Source organism: Acanthopagrus latus, chromosome 7, assembly GCF_904848185.1.
Source record: "Acanthopagrus latus isolate v.2019 chromosome 7, fAcaLat1.1, whole genome shotgun sequence".
NCBI classification, from domain to species: Eukaryota; Metazoa; Chordata; class Actinopteri; order Spariformes; family Sparidae; genus Acanthopagrus; species Acanthopagrus latus.
The window spans coordinates 4,196,107-4,213,710 of NC_051045.1; the positions used below are offsets into that span (position 1 = coordinate 4,196,107).

At 46.0% G+C, this 17,604-nt stretch overlaps 1 protein-coding gene across 1 annotated transcript in view; it reads right to left on the reverse strand.

Moving 5' to 3' along the window:
* magi3a (membrane associated guanylate kinase, WW and PDZ domain containing 3a) overlaps positions 1-17,604 on the reverse strand; it is a 125,645-nt gene that overhangs the window by 18,047 nt on the left and 89,994 nt on the right. Inside the window, exons 4-8 of the mRNA XM_037103028.1 lie at positions 12,878-13,084; positions 9,636-9,798; positions 8,320-8,399; positions 7,564-7,621; positions 4,803-4,909 (exon numbers count right to left, since the gene is read on the reverse strand). Of these exons, the coding sequence (XP_036958923.1) occupies positions 4,803-4,909; positions 7,564-7,621; positions 8,320-8,399; positions 9,636-9,798; positions 12,878-13,084 (615 nt within the window). The remainder of the gene's footprint in view (positions 1-4,802; positions 4,910-7,563; positions 7,622-8,319; positions 8,400-9,635; positions 9,799-12,877; positions 13,085-17,604) is intronic.

Below are 17,604 nucleotides of genomic sequence, written 5' to 3' on the forward strand. Positions count from 1 at the left end.
ATCTCAGAGATGAGAGCAGCACACCTTTAAAGTTCACAGGTTTATGTGCTCTAGATGACTACGTGGTATGTTAGCGTGTGTGTGTGTGTGTGTGTGTGTGTGTGTGTGTGTGTGTGTGTGTGTGTGTGTGTGTAAAATGAGCCTGGGATGTGAGGAGAATCTGAAAAGCCTGCTCATAAATTGCCATCTGTCTCCATCTACACAACGTTCGCACAGTGACAACGTGTCTGACAGCACGTCACTCACTGGTAGTAATTACACGAGCACTCTGCGAGCGTTGTTATTTAAGTGCAAACTCAAACAAGCCACACACACACACACACACACACACACACACACACACCCACAAAACTTGTGAGTCTACCACTCCAATAAACATCCGGTTATTGCACGACGTCTGTGTTTTGGCCTCCGTCTTGCTCCGCAAAAAACAACCGATTCTTTTCACTGCGGTGATAAATCCGTCGTGAAAGCGCGCCTGCCGTTTTCCAGGTAAACTTTTCATCGCAAATTCTCTTTTTGTGGCGCCTGCGGGATGTGTAAATGGGCCAACTTTTTTTTTTTTTTTATATAGAGGGAATTACATTAGACAGCGTGTGTGTGCGAGACAGAAAGAGAGCAAGATGAGCGCGATGAGATAGAAGGAGACAGAGAGAAACGGAGTCATCCTCGACGGAAAGAGGGGGAAATTCTGACTAAATCCTGGCTCGCCCCTCTCCTGCACTGTGGGGCCTATGAGATCGGGAGTTATGCGCTGTGTCCCCTGCACGCTGGGCTTCTTCTCTGGCAGTTCCCACACTGATAGATGGTGGGACATCAATCTCATTAGGGAGGGTACAGATAGAATCCACCCCTCCTCCTCCTCCACCTCCTCCTCCTCCTCCCTCCCTGCCTCCAACACCACTCGCAATGTGTCATGGGATGGTGATCTGCATAATTGCATTGCAATTGGTTGATAAACGTGACTGCAGTGAAGATATATATATATATATAAAAAAAGAAGATCATGCCAAGTATGATTAACATGATATTCCCACATGGGAGCGATTTCCAAGACTGCATGTGTAAATTAACGTTGAATAATTATATGCACGCAGGTGCATGAACATGAAATACCTCATGACTCTTTAAAGTGTGAGCACGTGTGCTACATGTATGTTGTTTGACGGGATTAAGGCTCGTCAGCCGGCCGAGGCGTTCCGCGTTCACACACTCTGTCAAGAGACTGTCAACACTGTTTTTTCCACGATCGCCATGAAAGCAGCACTGACAGAGGAGTAAAGAGAATGGGGGGCGGGAGTGAGTCGGGGAGGGAGGGGGGCACACACACACACACACACACACACACACACACACACACAAGAGCTGTGTTTACATGGTCTTGATTAAGCTGTGAACCACAAAGGGACAGTCTGTATTCTCCGGGGTGAAGTGATTATATGAAATGTCAGGCAGGATTGTCAGCGCTGTAATTATGGCTGAGCGCAGCGCTGCGCTTTTGCTCCTGCGCTCTGCGGCATTGTCTGGGAGGTCAGGCCAGCCGTCCCTGTCAAAACACTGTTTAGATGCCACCTCACGCACGTCCACACAACTTGCACAGAGACCACCGGCCATTAATTCTCATTAACGAGGGCTGGGAAAAGGTGCAGAGTGGGCGCAGGGGAGGCGGTGGAGGCTGGAGGCGGTGGCACACAGACGCAATATCAGCCACAGACTGCAGAGAGACTCAGCTGTGGGAGGTGGGGGTCCGCGTGCAACCGAGTGAGGCAGACAGTTCTGTCCGAGGGGTGTCTGAAATACAGAGGCTGGTTTGAATACTAATAAGGTCATGCTTTGTCTGCGCACGCACAGTAGTGTATAATAATTCTGACTCATTTTACAACAACACAGCGCTTCAGCTCCTCAGACCCTCACACAGCCTGAGCGGAGGGTGATTAGGGCCAGTCAAGCGGCAGCGCTCGCCACAGGTGGTAAATGACGAGCAGATGACCCAGTAGAAATGCAATTTATGATCATAAGTCACTTTCAAGCGCGGTCACCTCTTTCTCCTCTTCTGTCTCTCAACCCTGCCTTTGCTCTAAAGGGATCTTTGAACTGTGCTGGATGACTGGGGCAAAAAAAAAAAAAAAAAAAAAAAAGGCATTTTTCAAAGAGACCTCAGAGTCCCCCCCTATTTCATAATCTACTTGTCAAAATGAATTCTGCCGCCCGGTGAAGCACTGCTCCATTATTCAAATTGAATATCATTGCCTCAGAGGCCACGGGCTGTTTATCAGCAGCCTGTCAACCGTTAGAACATCTTTCAGACCGACATCTCAGCGTGAAGGAGATGATAAAAGTGCGCCAGTGTTTGGAGAACACATCTTAATGCCTCAATATAAAGGCGGCCTCTTCAGTGAACAAAGAGTTGGAACTATAAAGCCGGAACGTGTGTTTAAAAAGTGCTGGGTCTTGATAACGCTATCGCCTGTGTAGCATCCTAAGTGAGGAAAAGTAGGAAAATCACAGCAGAATGTAAATTTACTGACCTTGAAGTTCAACGGAGCAACCTGTTAACGCTGTCGACTGTTTAATGACTGCGTTCATTAATGTTATTTATTTTAAAAACAAGTATGTCTGATAAATGTGCAGGTATGGCCGTCCTTGATACGTCTTTAGCAAACACATCCTCCAGTGAAGAGTGCATCTTTTGTCGGCGCTGAATGCGGTTTGAGTGACGCGGTGTTAGCTAGGACACTAACAAGGATAAGAGACTCCGTGAGGCCGAACTCACACACAGCAAAACTTTGAGCTGAATGCCAACGGCAGCAAGCTGACACGCTCACCACACAAAGAACTCGAGGGACGAGATTTTAACCTGCGTGGAATCACCTCAGCTCCCACAATGCATCCCGAGTGGGGAACACGACTGTCTCAGCTGAACTTTTCACATCAATCTAGCCAACACTTGTTGAGATACACTATATTACCAAAAGTATTCACTCACCTGCCTTTACTCATTCTATGAACTGAAGTGCCATCCCATTCCTAACTCATAGAATTCAATATGATGTCGGTCCACCTTTTGCAGCTATTACAGCTTCAACTCTTCTGGGAAGACTGTCCACAAGGTTGAGGAGAGTGTTTATAGGAATTTTTGACCATTCTTCCAAAAGCGCATTGGTGAGGTCACACACTGATGTTGGTCGAGAAGGCCTGGCTCTCAGTCTCCGCTCTAATTCATCCCAAAGGTGTTCTATCGGGTTCAGGTCAGGACTCTGTGCAGGCCAGTCAAGTTCATCCACACCAGACTCTGTCATCCACGTCTTTATGGACCTTGCTTTGTGCACTGGTGCACAGTCATGTTGGAAGAGGAAGGGGCCCGCTCCAAACTGTTCCCACAAGGTTGGGAGCATGGAATTGTCCAAAATGTTTTGGTATCCTGAAGCATTCAATGTTCCTTTCACTGGAACTAAGGGGCCAAGCCCAGCTCCTGAAAAACAACCCCATACCATAATTCCTCCTCCACCAAATTTCACAGTTGGCACAATGCAATCTGAAATGTACCGTTCTCCTGGCAACCTCCAAACCCAGACTCGTCCATCAGATTGCCAGATGGAAAAGCGTGATTCATCACTCCAGAGAACGCGTCTCCACTGCTCTAGAGGCCAGTGACGGCGTGCTTTACACCATTGCATCCGACGCCTTGCATTGCACTTGGTGATGTGTGGCTTGGCTGCAGCTGCTCGGCCATGGAAACCCATTCCATGAAGCTCTCTGCGTACTGTACTTGGGCTAATCTGAAGGTCACATGAAGTTTGTAGCTCTCTAGCAATTGACTGTGCAGAAAGTCGGCGACCTCTTTGCACTATGCGCTTCAGCATCCGCTGACCCCTCTCCGTCACTTTACGTGGCCTACCACTTCGTGGCTGAGTTGCTGTTGTTCCCAAACGCTTCCATTTTGTTATAATAGAGCTGACAGTTGACTGTGGAATATTTAGGAGCGAGGAAATTTCACGACTGGATTTGTTGCACAAGTGGCATCCTATGACAGTTCCACGCTGGAATTCACTGAGCTCCTGAGAGCGGCCCATTCTTTCACAAATGTCTTGTTTCACAGTCTGCATGCCTGAGTGCTTGAATTTATACACCTGGGGCCAGGCCAAGTGATTAGAACACCTGATTCTGATCATTTGAATGGGTGAGCGAATACTTTTGGTAATATAGTGTATTTCAAGAGGATTTCCAAATACTGCAGTTTTCAGCCTCTGGGGACCATCAATGTCCCACCAGATGATGAAACCGTCAGACCATCTAACGGACAGAGCCACATTTCCATCACTACAGACCGGCTGCTAGTGTGGCCGAAAATCAGTCATGATACATTTATAATAAACATATAAAAATTAGAACTTTTAAAGGAGTTTTTTCAAGATTCACAGACTGAAAATATGCACTCATCATATGTTACTCTGCTCTCTCTCTCTCTCTTTCTCTCTCTCTTGGATTCCAGGATGCAATTTAGAGCAAATGATCTCACTTCCTGTCTGCTTCCCTGATGACCAGCGAGAGGAAAACTTCCCGGGCGTCAATCTAAACGATGACCTTTAATGTGAACACTGCAGAACTGACTTAAACAAAATACTGATGAGGTTCCTCTGTAACTGAAGAAACTATAAATATTTATCATTCCAGCATCACATCTCTCAGCCTCAGTGTGGAGACGATGTTCAACGTGAATCAAACTGAATCATCTCACTCCTTCGCTTGTGAACTATACTCAACTAACACATCTGCAGTTTCTTGGTCACGGGTGCAGTTACCTGCGGGTGCGGCTGCCGGTGGCGGTGCTGCAGCGGGCATGTCGACGCTCATCTTTCTCTTGGCCTCCATGACCGGATTCTCAAACTGGGTCTTCTGGTTGATGTGGCTGCACATGGAGAGATAACATCGTCAGATGAGCAAGAACAAGCTGCTGAACAAGGTCTAACTGAGCATCTGTGATACGTTCACATCCTGTTTTTGTTGACATACATCTCATCACACCTCCTACTGTTTCTATTAAAGCTGTCGATTTTACACATCAAAGTGTGTTTCGCGATCTGATTAAATTGCTGCCTGCGTTGTCACTCAGTGGCTTAGTTGCATTGTGGGTAACGTAGGCACCGAAGACACAGTTGTTGGACTCTTTAAAAACAGACTATCTAAATGAATACAGTGGAACCAGAGATCAGAAATCATTCTCATTCATCTTCCCTTTGAAAGCCTTGTGCCTACATTACCCACAATGCAACAACTACTGAGTGACACCACTGTAGGTAAATGAACAGGTTACATGCAGCTTCCTGTCGAGTTATGTTTCCTCTTTGGTCCGTGGTCTCGCCTTCGGGCCTCACAGAGCGTAACCTGTCCACACCCCTCGATACTGTTCATGCAAACCTGTGATCTGACTATGAGGGCTGGGTGTCCACTAGCCTCGTCGCTGGGCAGACGGCATGTCGTCAAGCATGCAGGCTGCTCCATACATGAAAAACCACAACTTCAAAAAGCCGTTCTATTCTGAGAGTGTAACGCACACGGATCGAGAGCGTGTAAAAGCCTCAGAAATAAAAAATTGAATGCCTGGTGAATTCAAAGAGAATTGGATAAAGAGGATTGACCCCTGCTCAATGCACTGTAATCCTCGGGATCAGAAAGATTCAATAAACAACAGGTTTGCAGGTTGATGTAAACAACGACATGCTCCTTTTTTTTTTTTTTTTCACATTTACACATCCAGGGATGGATTAAACAGCCTTTGCTAAACCAGGATCAGCAGCTGACATTTACGGGGGAAATTTACACCAAACTCAATCTGGGAAAAACAATTAGTGGTTGTACAGATCACACCTGTGCACCGAAACTCTTCCCCGCTACCGTGAGAAACGTCCCTCCACGGTTTAGATGAGGCGGCGTATCATCTGCGTAATGAGCTCTAACAGCTGTAAATCCCGGGCACGACAGCACCTTGGGAAGACGAAAGTGCACCGACACCGCTACAGAGAATCAGCCCCATGCTGGGATGCTGATGGTATATGTGTTCGAGTGTGTGTGTGTGTGTGTGTGTGTGCACTCAGTGAAACTCTGCTCTGCTCTCTCGCTGTGTCTGACTCATGCACAGAGATACCCTCCCCATTAAGTCTGGAGAGATAAACACCCCCCCCCCCCCCTCCACCTCTCTTTCATTTCCACCCTTTCATTTCCTCCGCTGCTCCCCGTCTCACCTCCTCGCTCCTTGATCGTCCCACCTCGTGTTTTGTTTGGCAGTTGAGGAAATAATGAGACTTTGTGTCACACTGTCGCATTTTGCTCGTTCATTCACGACCAACAAAAAATTTGCCAGACAAAGAGACGGGGGAGAGGAGAGGCAGCCTCTCGGTGACCCTCTTGCATAAACAGACTCGCTGATTCCTCTCGCCCCCCCCACAGCTCGCCCGGTTCTGCCTGCAGGTCTCTTCCTCTTTGTCCACAGTAATGGGGCTAAAATGAAACATTGTGCTCTTGTTTACACTCTTCATCGGGATGGAATCTCACCCTTGTTTCCCTCTCAGGGACCCTAAAACCTTCATTGTCCGTTGTCCTCCACTGTCTTTTCTCTTTCACACACACACACACACATAGCTGTAACCCCACCAGTGCTATCTGCTCTGGCATAATTGCTTTCTGCAGGACTGTGGGAAAGTAGCATGTCGACAATAGCATATGCTGCTATCACATACGGCAGTCGACAGGTCCCCCGAGATTCAACAACGCTGCATTTTTCCCCGAGGTGTACACTTCAGTCTTTCCCGGGGAAACGATGCACAGCCCTGATTTTTACGCCAAAACAGATGTGAGGTCTAGTAAGAGGTTAGAAACTTTATCAGTAACTCACAAAACATTCAGTAAACTTTAGTGATATTTTTACAAAGGACTTGGATTATGTCGGACAAGCTGCACCGAGCTATCTTGTGTTTTTTTTTTTTTTCCATTGGTTTGAGAAATTTGTTTGAGAAATCTCTAAAATAAGTTGATAAGCCTCTGAAACTAAAAATTATGATGGCTGTTAATCTCCTAGGACAGATAAAACTGGCTGATATACATCTCTTTGATACACTGCGTGGGACGACCACGACGCAGACGACGAGGATATGGAAAACAGCCAATTCCATCAAAACTGAATTCATGGCTGTTAACGACAGAACACATTTTGGACATGGAAAAACTAACTTCAAAAACAAAACGAAAAACTGGAACAAGATTTACCCCCAAGATAGACTGAGAACGAACTTGTTTCACAACAACTGCCGTATCGAATTCCCCTATAGCTCCGGAGTTCGACAATATGGCTTTAACTTGCAGATGGTGTGAACACAATAACACAGAACTCTCCGAGGACGCAGACAGGTACACGTTTAAAACCCTGGGTGGAGCCTTTTGACTGTCACTTCAGCACAGACACAAAAGAGACTGAATAGAAGCGTATGAGTGAGCCGTATCCTCCACCACACAGCTCGCAGCCGCGGCCCTCTGGGCCCCTTCAGGCACAGGGAGAAGTTTACTCACTCGACGTAGTAGGTGCCGAACTGGGGGTCCTCAATCTTCTCCCAGCCGTAGGGCAGCTCTGGAGGGAGAACAGACGGGGGGGAGGGAGAAGACAGACACAAAATCACTTCGAGCACAGCTGATGCACTACATAGACAATTGGACACACGCGATGAGGCGTGGTGCTTTGACTGGCAGCATCACAGCGTGCTTACCTACACTCAGAGAATGAGAGGCCTGCTTTTATTTGTCACTGTGTGTTTAGGGTCTAATACACACTGTAAAGGAGGCTGGGAGAGGAGGAGGAGACGCTGAGCTGTTACACGGCCTCCCTGGAAAGTAATAGCCTTTCCTCTCCTGCAGTGTGTGTGTGTGCGCAACATCTTGAGTTTGTGCTGCTGTGTGACAAAACGCATGCGGCTCAGAGGAGATCTTTACGCAAGAGGGGCCATAGAAAATTGCCTTTTGAGACACGCTGCACTGATGAGCCTCCCCGCATGTGTCCCAGAAGCCATTAGGAGGAGCGGGGCAGGCTGGGGGACCGGAGGTTTGTGCTGTGTCACCGGCATGACTGTGCCCGGGACCGCTCAGCTGTTCAATCACCGTCTGTTAGCCAGCGCCCTCTTCAGAGAGGCTGGGACGTGGGCTCCTGCACACACTGCTTTATGCAGCAGGGAGTAGGGGATGATGTGTAAATGTGTGTGTGTGTGTGTCTGGGAGTGGGACTGAGGGGTATAAGTGCTCATGCCTATGTGACTACCACAACACTTTTCTTACCTCCTTCCTCGCATTTCTCGGGAGGTTTGGCCTTCTTGGCGAGGCGGGGGTCCAGCCAGGTGGTGGTCTTGCTGTTGTGACTGGAGCACAGAGAGGAGACAGTAGGTGTAGGTGCAGCAGAGATGCATGCTGGATATCAGACCTGACATCGAGAAATGTATCTACACTATCTGCATCTTTATAATACATACAATATGCAGCCATATTCATTTCATTCACTTAAAGAGAAGAGGAAGAAAAAGAAGATGCAGAAGAAGAATAATAAAGAAGACGAAGGAAGAAGATGAAGAAGAAGAGATGAGGAAGATGAACAGGAAGAAGAAGAAGAAGAGGAAGTGATGAGGAAGATGAAGAAAAAGAAGATGCAGAAGAAGAAGAAGAAGAAAGAGATGAAGATGAAGAAGAAGACGGAGGAAGAAGAAGAAGATGATGATGTTGAGGAGGAGGAAGATGAGCTGAGAGGGCGGTGAGAGGCCATGAGAAGCAGGTCATTTCATTATCAGTGCACACGGCGCTCCTGTAGTAAAAACACTGAACACTCAGAGACAATCCAGCAATTAGCAGCGCTCAGGAGCTTTTTTTTTACCTGGGAGCTCTTCCACCAGCTTTGAAAAACAAACACAGCTACAAGCTCCCCGAGAAACAAAAACTGTGGCTCACTTCCAATCTGCTGGGATCAAATAGGCCTTTTTAAAATATTAGTCAAATCTGAACAAAGCTCGGAGGACCCTTTGAGGCAAACGGAAGCGTGTGAGAAGAGGGAGAGAGAAGGGGAACACGTGGACCACAGGGAGGAAAGAAAAAGCAGCTGCAGAGATCACAAGGAGCAGAACTGAGGGAGCAGGTCAGGGGTGGCGAGCTCTATTTAGCCTGTTGTTTCTCCGCCTGGCAGACTGAGCTATTGATTTAGCAGCGAGCGGCAGCACCTGGCTCTGTCGGCGGCTCGGCACTGACTGGCTGCCACGCTAACCAGCCAGGTAAACAATGCGGGCCCTGCTTTCTTTCAGCACCAGCCAACAGCACAGACATCAAACACAGGGAGGGGGGTGGTGGTGGTGGTGGTGGTGGTGGTGGGGGGGAATGAAAGCAAAAACTTAATTGAGAAGAGCACAACTGCCAATGGATAGCTTCCAATGTCCAACACCTGGTGATACGGTACAGAGAGGACTCCCTGCCAGATCTCTCAACACATTTGGCTTACCGTGGTGGTAGAAGAGATGAATTAGGAGAGAGGACTGGGAATGGGATTATCATAATGCTTACGTAATAGGAGAGGATCAAAACAATCAAGTAGTAGTAGTAGTGGGACCACTTACTCTATGAAATACACCATGCCGGTCTCTGTGTAGGCCATCTCCCAGTTTTTAGGCAAAGGCTCCTGACTGTCATCCTGCAGGTTCCACGCGCGCAGGTCCATGGCGGCGGCCGACTGGGTGTAGCTGGGCACCGTCTTCCTCCACTCCGCCTTGTCCTTGTGCTCTGTGGCCCGGCATGGGGTGAAGGACACGGGCATGGAGACAGACAGAGGGATGGGTTGGGTGTAGGGGTATGGGATGTGGTAAAAGGAGAAGGAGACAGGAGGTGAGAGTGTGGCGCCATTGGAGCTCCTCTGGGCTCCTTGCATCTCTCCCTGCTGCTGCTGCTGCTGCTGCTGCTGCTGTCGCTCGAGCTGACTTTTTTCCTCTGTACACTGGGTGGACGGTTACATCCACAGGAGAGGAAGTGGTGGAGGGAGAGAGAGAGAAAGAGGGAGAGAGAGAGAGAGAGAGAGAGAGAGAGAGGGAGACAGAGAGAGTACACAGAGAGGACGGAAGCGCTGCAATTGCCATAGGATTTGCATGTCAGCAGCGATGTACTGGGAGCTGCCTCCCAGGCAAGGGCAGAGCTGACCAACGCTCCAGCCCCGCCGCGTGCGTCACATCACAACTCTATTAGTATCACACAGGCTGCTTCACTTGTGTGTTTTGCCCTAATCTTGATGTGCGTGTGCGCTCCTATCTGCAGGTTTTCATCTGGCTGCGTCTGACCTAGCTTCATCAGGGCATTGAGTGTTTGGCTGGGGTAAATTGAATGGCAGCAATGGAAAGTGACAGCTGTTGACCGGGACAAGCCAAGAGCTTTTTTGTGCTGGAAATTGGGGCCTCGTTTTTTTTTTTTTTTTTTTTTTTTTTTTTTTGTCACGCTGGAACCAGGAGGGGGTTTCTGCACTTATAAAGTCAGAATAGATGACTGCATGCAGACACTCGCTCGAGGCTACGGCAACTTTCAAGCGCTCGCAGAGAAATACAAACTGGGCGGTTGCAGATGTGAGGCGTGCGGGGCTTCAGAAACTGACGAGAACGCTGAAGGGACACAAAAGAAAAATGGCTGTAAACAGTTAATGCGTGACTATTAATAAACAACCTTCTAGGCATGGTGATATGTCTTCTGCTGCCGCCTCTTGATGCGCACCCTCGCCACATGAACAATCCGATCCATCCACATGCTGGCGAAGGTTTAATAAACTGCGTTTGAGATTGCACAACTCATAGGAGTGACATGCTTCTACAATGAGTGGTTTTCTTTTTTTCTTGGCCGAGCTCCACACCGCCATCATTACTGCCCAAGGCCACAGCGATGATGTGTGTCTGACAGTGTTTCTCCTTCTCGCTCTCCGATGTGAGATGAGCAGCAACACACTCGCCGATCTATTATTTTTTGTTGAACTAATATCCTCTCCGTCCCGTGACAAGCCTAAGAGTGTAAAAAGACACGTTCGTCTTCCTCTTGTGAGCAGTTGATCCAACATATGCAAGAAGTTTTCATGAGATGAATAAGCCTTTTATGTTGCAGATAGGCAAAGGCTCATGCAGGGCAACATGAGGGCAGCGAGTTTGACAGTCTATTGACTTTTCCTTGATGTACCTGAACCGGGTCCATTGAAAGAAAAACTGAGAAACAAGAAACACTGAGAAAAAAAAAGACTCATCTCACAGCTAATTTCCTAACATGATCATTGGCTGCGGGCTGAACGGCAGAACGCGGTTCTAGAGGCGACATTTCTCATTGAATCCAACCAAGAAGCTGTATTTATCTGTCCGTCTGTGGAAAGACGTCGTCGGCGCGATATGTGACCGGCCCCCCTCACACTTTACGCCCCTGGACCACATTTGTTTTGTTGCCGTTATGAAACTTCACAGATGTGTAGTTGAGATCAAAACGAGGGCCGAGTTTGAAGATGGCTGTGATCAAAAGTATTCAACAGCAACTGAGAATCTATTCAGTCCGGCTTTTATTCATGTCTTATAATTGTATGTTTTTAATGTTTATACTTCCTTCTAATTATTATTATTTTTTTTATCACAACCCTTTATTCTTTTGAATCTATATGTTGCTGTTTATCGTTGTTTTTATTCCATCTTATCTAATTAGCCCTTTTTTAAATCCTGTGGTATTTAATTTTATCTTTATCATTATTGTTATCGCTTGCATTTATCTTTTATTGTTTTAACTACTCATTTTATTGCAGCTGGCGTGCGTTAGTCTCTGTTTGTGTTGTTCCTAATATCTCACAGTTTTTCATTCACTTGCAAAGCACTTTAAATTGCAGGTTGATTTGCTTTAAAGGGTCTGTATGAATAAAATGTTTCTCTTGTGCTTGTTCTACATACTATGTTTGCTTCACCAGCATCTCTGAACAACAACATCTTTGCAGTGTAACTACTAGTTTTGGGTAAACTGCTGCTGTCACGTCTGCGGCCCAACTGGTAAATTAAAGTGTCGTCATTAATGAGATTTAAAAGCATGAAAATTGTGATTTGTACTATTTACCCTTGATCACAAAACAACTAAAAAGTACAAAAATGGCAATGCCATGTAATATTCATTGGTAATTAGCTGTTTATGCCCACAGGGTCTTTGTGTGCAGAGAGGCTCATTTTCGCTAACAATCTGGAGTGGAGGCGTCGTGCTGCAGCAGGTCAGGGTGTGTCAGAGACCCGCTACTGAGGCCAGAACAGAGGACAGACCAGCTGGGCGAGGCTGCTCCAGCACAGGGTGCAGCTTTCTTCAGCTGACAGCTATTTCAAATGGACGGTTATTATTATTATTATGCAACACGTTAATACACACATAATTCTGTCCGTTACCATTTCATGTTGTCATGTTTTGGTCCAACAAAACTGGGGTTTTTTTTCTAACTAGTTTTGCAACAAGGACAACTCCATGAGGACGCCATGTGAGGACATCCTTTGTGGGGGGGATTCAAACAAGGACGAAGTCTATCCCTCCAGCAGGAGGAGATTGCTTCTATTGATCTCAGACAGAGTTTGGCTACTTCCTGTGATTTAGTGCTGACCTTGCATGCAGAACAGCTAATCCAGACAATGTTTGTTTGGAGAAAAGACTGATAAGGTGGGGGAGGAAATAACGGCCCTGCTGTTTTGCATCCTGAGAATAATATAATGAACTGCCGGGTGGAGGAATAAATTGAGCAAACAAAAACAAAAACACCTTGGGTGATGGAGCGCAGGTGCATTATAACGAGCCGCGTGCTGTGAAGAGCAGTGGCGTCACTCACCGGCCAGGCCGTTGACCATCGGAGGCCTCTCCTCCTCGTCCTCCTCCTCCGGGGCGGCACTGTCCTTTCTGTCCATCTTGCTGACCGAGGTTGTGCGTTTGCGCTGGACCTCCGTGTCAAACTCCTCGTCGAACAGAACCTGGTCCACCAAGTCTGGCTGCACGGGGCTGGGCTCTGCCGGGGGCTTCGGGGTCCCGTAGTAGTTGCCTGGAATGAAGAGAGGAAGACAGAGACGACAAAATGTTCTGGTGAGTACGTTTCAGTGAACACGTAGAGGATTTCCTTTAGGACTGAGACGAGAGATGAGTTTCATGATTGGCGGATTCATACTTTAGAAAACGCTCATCACAGTTTCCCAGAGGCCAAAGTGAAATCTTCAAAATGCTTTTTCTGTCCAACCAACGGTCCAAAACCCAAAGCCTCTTCAATTGTTTTCAAAAATGTCAAAGCATCTGTTTTGCTTTTAAAAAAAAATGACATTTTGTTTTGATTTCTTCTGATTCGGTCACCAACAAATCAACTAAACCACGATCGTGTCACAACCCCAAACTTGTATCCTCCATTACTGCAGCCTGTAACCTTTACTCCTAACAATCAACTAACCCAAAATGTCCATCTACTCTTAATCCTTAACCCGTGTTCAAACCGCACACCAGCCCCTCGGAGGAAGTGGATAAACTGCTGCTCCTTATGAGCACAGCAACACCAAACTGTGCACACACACACACGCAAAGGTTAAATACAGTGGGAAAGAAGTGCAGGTCTCTTCTTGACTTCTGCAGTACACCACAGAACATGAAGAGACAACTCAGCACTGGTGCAGCAGCGAAACCACTTTGTTGATACCAGATCAGGGAGAGACCATCTCACCCCGACTGTAGCAGCTGTTTAACTTTCTTTAAAAGGCACAGGGGAGTCTGATCGTTAGCTACAAGTCATATCTCTGGACCGGGGCTGTGCAGGCTGGAAGGAAATGAGGCCAAAGCTTTGTTGCTGCCATAGCTCAGTTTTTTTTTTTTTTGGAACAAGTTTCCCAGATAAGGTAAAGTGGTTTTTCTCCCCTCACTTAGCTAATTCCCCCATCGGGGGCCACTATCACTGTCACTCACTGACCCGCACAGTTGGTCCGGGGAAGGTTTTAGTCGCGGTACCGTATGCTTCATCCGACACAGAGAGCGAGAGAGAGAGAGAGGTCATGTTGTCTCCCTGGACCCCAGACAGGCCGGGTGGTTGCACCTAATAGATCTAATTGGAGCTTTTAATGAAACAACAGAGACACGATCCCCTGCTGGCTTCCCATCTGCGACACTGTGAGATGGATTAAGTAGCATGTTTGTGTTTTATTTGATTTATTATGTCTTTTTGTATAAATGTATGTTTATGTTTGTATTATCATCAGTTTATATTCATTTATAAAGCCCTTACCGACATCGTACATCACTTCTTTATTAAACCCCTTTGTATTATTTCATCTCTTCAAGTGATCTGCAGATGCTTGAAGCCTACACTGTACAAACTCTACAAACTTAACACAATTGTACCAGTAGGTCAGTTTAAAAAGCTTGAATACAAAAACACTCTTTATTGTAATTCATGAATGTTTCTAACTGTGTTCTTGACATCAATGAAAATCAGGTCATGCCTTCAATGAATCTTCGAGATTCAAAATCAATGTTGACTGAACAAATCTTCTCTATAAGCGTCATGATTCATTACTGTCGTAAACACCCTCAGACATAAAAAAAAAACAAACAAAAAAGCATTGTTGTTGCATCGTCATATTTACTGCTGCACTCCCCCGGGGGAGCCGTGACTACAGCATTTATACCAAGGTAGCTTCTCAAGCACTCGATTGCCCCTTTGAGTCCATCAGCTTGCCTTTGCTGTCATGTTGGTGCCTGAGGCGGCAAACAGCCCGACTCCACAGAGCGAGTCTTCGTCTCTCCACAACTCTAGCAGAGAGGGGTGACCCACTTTACCGCTCGCTACCTTCTCCCTCAGCGCCAGAGAACGACAGAGAGGAGGGAAACTTAAAAGCACATGAGGTGAAGAAAAAGAAAAATCATTGGGAAATGATGGCACAAATATTGATTTATCGGTTATTCTCAGTCTGTGTGGAAAAAAAAAAAAAAAAACCCTCATGCAGTCCTGAGGGTGTTTGCGTGGGATTGCGGCGTGGTTAAAGACTGAGCTGCGTCAGAGCGGCTGAACATCGAGTTGTGGCGGTTAAACGGCGCACCGGGGGAGTGGACAAAATACTGTGACGACGGAGTCAACTGGGAGGAAGCGTGTAAAACGAGAATGGGAGCAAAGAGAGAGGCAGTGAAGAGTGAGAGAGCGAGAGAATGCTTTCTTACTGACAGGAAATATTCTGACAAGGGAATTAAAGCTCCATATAGGGGCGGAAAAATGAGCAGCAATCTCACTTTCTTGCAGTCTTAATTCCCCTCGTTTAAATGAATATTTCCAAAAGCCCATTAAGCCATTGTTCGCCCGTAAGTAAGACAAACAAGAATACAGATTGATTTGCATGTAAATACACAGTCATACATCATAATTGATTAAGGTAATTACATTAATCCATGTTTTAATTTGTGGAGCGTTAATATCGGTACCGTATTGAGAACCACTGAATCATTTTGCCGGGAGTTTGTAATTAATAGGATGCTTACTGACGGAATGCAAATTAAGGGGAGTTAAATTAGAAGTGGTGATTTGCTCCGTGCACTCCTCGGCGTTCTGAGGCCTGCCCCACACAAAGGTACACCAAGCCTATGTAAGTACCTATTAGCGAGAAAAAGGAGCTGGGAGACGCCGGCCACAATATAAGGAAGTGCACTGAGATGAATCGGGGGTTGTAATTATACTGTACTAATGAGCTGCGGTATGAAGGGGCAGCCATTGACGAGGATCTATAACTTCATTTCTGCGTGAATGTGCGAACCACACAACCTGGGAAAAGAAACATAAGAACTCGACACGCTGGAGGCTGTTCAACCTCACCTAAAGGAATTAAGTGAGATTTCTGTTCAAATGAGCTGTTTGCTTGAATCTCCGATTTTATTTATTTATTTATTTATTTTTTATTGCTTCCCTCTGTTATTCTAACAAAACGCAGTTGAATTTGACAATAACATCCTGCGACTGCACTGCACAAAGCTCCCCAGGCAGTTTATTTATTTATTTATTTTCTATTTAGCTCACTGTACATAATTGTGTTGTATCAGACAATAGAAGTTATTAATCACCCATGTTCATTTGATAGAGTCAGAATGCTCAATCTTATTAATATTCAAATGCGACCCTGCGTTTGATGTGACAACTGCGTGCAGCATTTTTATCATATCAAAGATTTCAGCTAGCTCTGGTAATAACAATTAGATTCTAGATTAAAAAAGAAGAAAAAAAAAAAAAAACTGCCAGAACATGGGAAGAAAAAAAACTGCACAACATCAAACAGACGATGGATATTTGCGATTCTAATAGATACATGGTGAATAAATAAGTGAATGAACGACGATGAATATCAGATGACATAATGCTGAGCATGTGACGGGCACAGTGGAGGGATAAATACCAGGCTACGTCCACACTGTGCGTATCAAAGCAGATTCTAGCAGAAAATTTGGCCATGAGTGAGTCCGCTTGAGATGAAAATTTGCCTTATTCAGTGCGATCAGTATTGACAGCGTCACAAACTGTCAGCATCAAGGCTGACTGAGGTCGAGGCACAAATTACATTATTGGCTATAAGCTTAAGGAAGTGTGTCATCACTGGAAAGTAGGTCCTTGCATAAAACTGGGCTTTCTATGCAGTAGAAAGACACATATTCTTATTTATCAACCTGTTTAATGAGCAGAGAGAACAGAGATGAAGGGCAGTGGCCTTCACTTTTGCTTGAAAGGTTGAAAATCTATATCGACCACAGTCTGCTGATGGGCTGCAGCCTCTGTTTTCACAGTACAGGGACAATATGTCAGCGTGCTAAAACACATTTCTGAACACATTTTAGGTGAGAAATAAACACTGCAGTGACAGAATAATGGTTTCAAATTCACCAGCAGTGCTCAGTTTTGACAGCTTTCGCCCAATCTGATTATCCTCTTTGGATGCAGACATACAAAAATGTGGACATGCTGCCTGCAGCCGATACAACGGCTCTGGCCAGATGACACGTTTTGCACCATTTGGGTCTTTGGGTGAAGGCAAAAAGGTATTGATTCAAAGCTCAAGACAACCTTGTAAACTTCACACTTTTGAATCGGCACTATAATTGCTGTGGTCATCTTGGTAGCCCAATGTTAGCAACAGGTTATGAAAAAAGGGAAACTTAAAGCCGCTACAAGGACCTTTATGTGTTTATTGATTTTTGCGGCCCCTGTGGACAAACGTGGCATCAGCACCACCGTCTGCTGGCAGTAAAGATCTAACAATTATTGTAGAAGCAAGTGAAATAACCAATGCTATCAGCCCTTTGCAAACTCAGCTGTTTGCATGTGAGAAAAAATATATATACTAAGATGATTGCTCAACAAAGATGGCACTATTCATACACCTAGCTTACATGTAAGCAAACAGATTCAGCTGCGAAGTTGTGGGCCGAGTAGCATTGTAGCGCTAAAGCTAAAGTTATCAACATTTCGCATTGTTAAATCTTTGCTACTTTACTCAGGCTGTGACGGTCCCCAATCCAGCCTGAGCAAGGGTAGTTTTAATTTTCAGAATC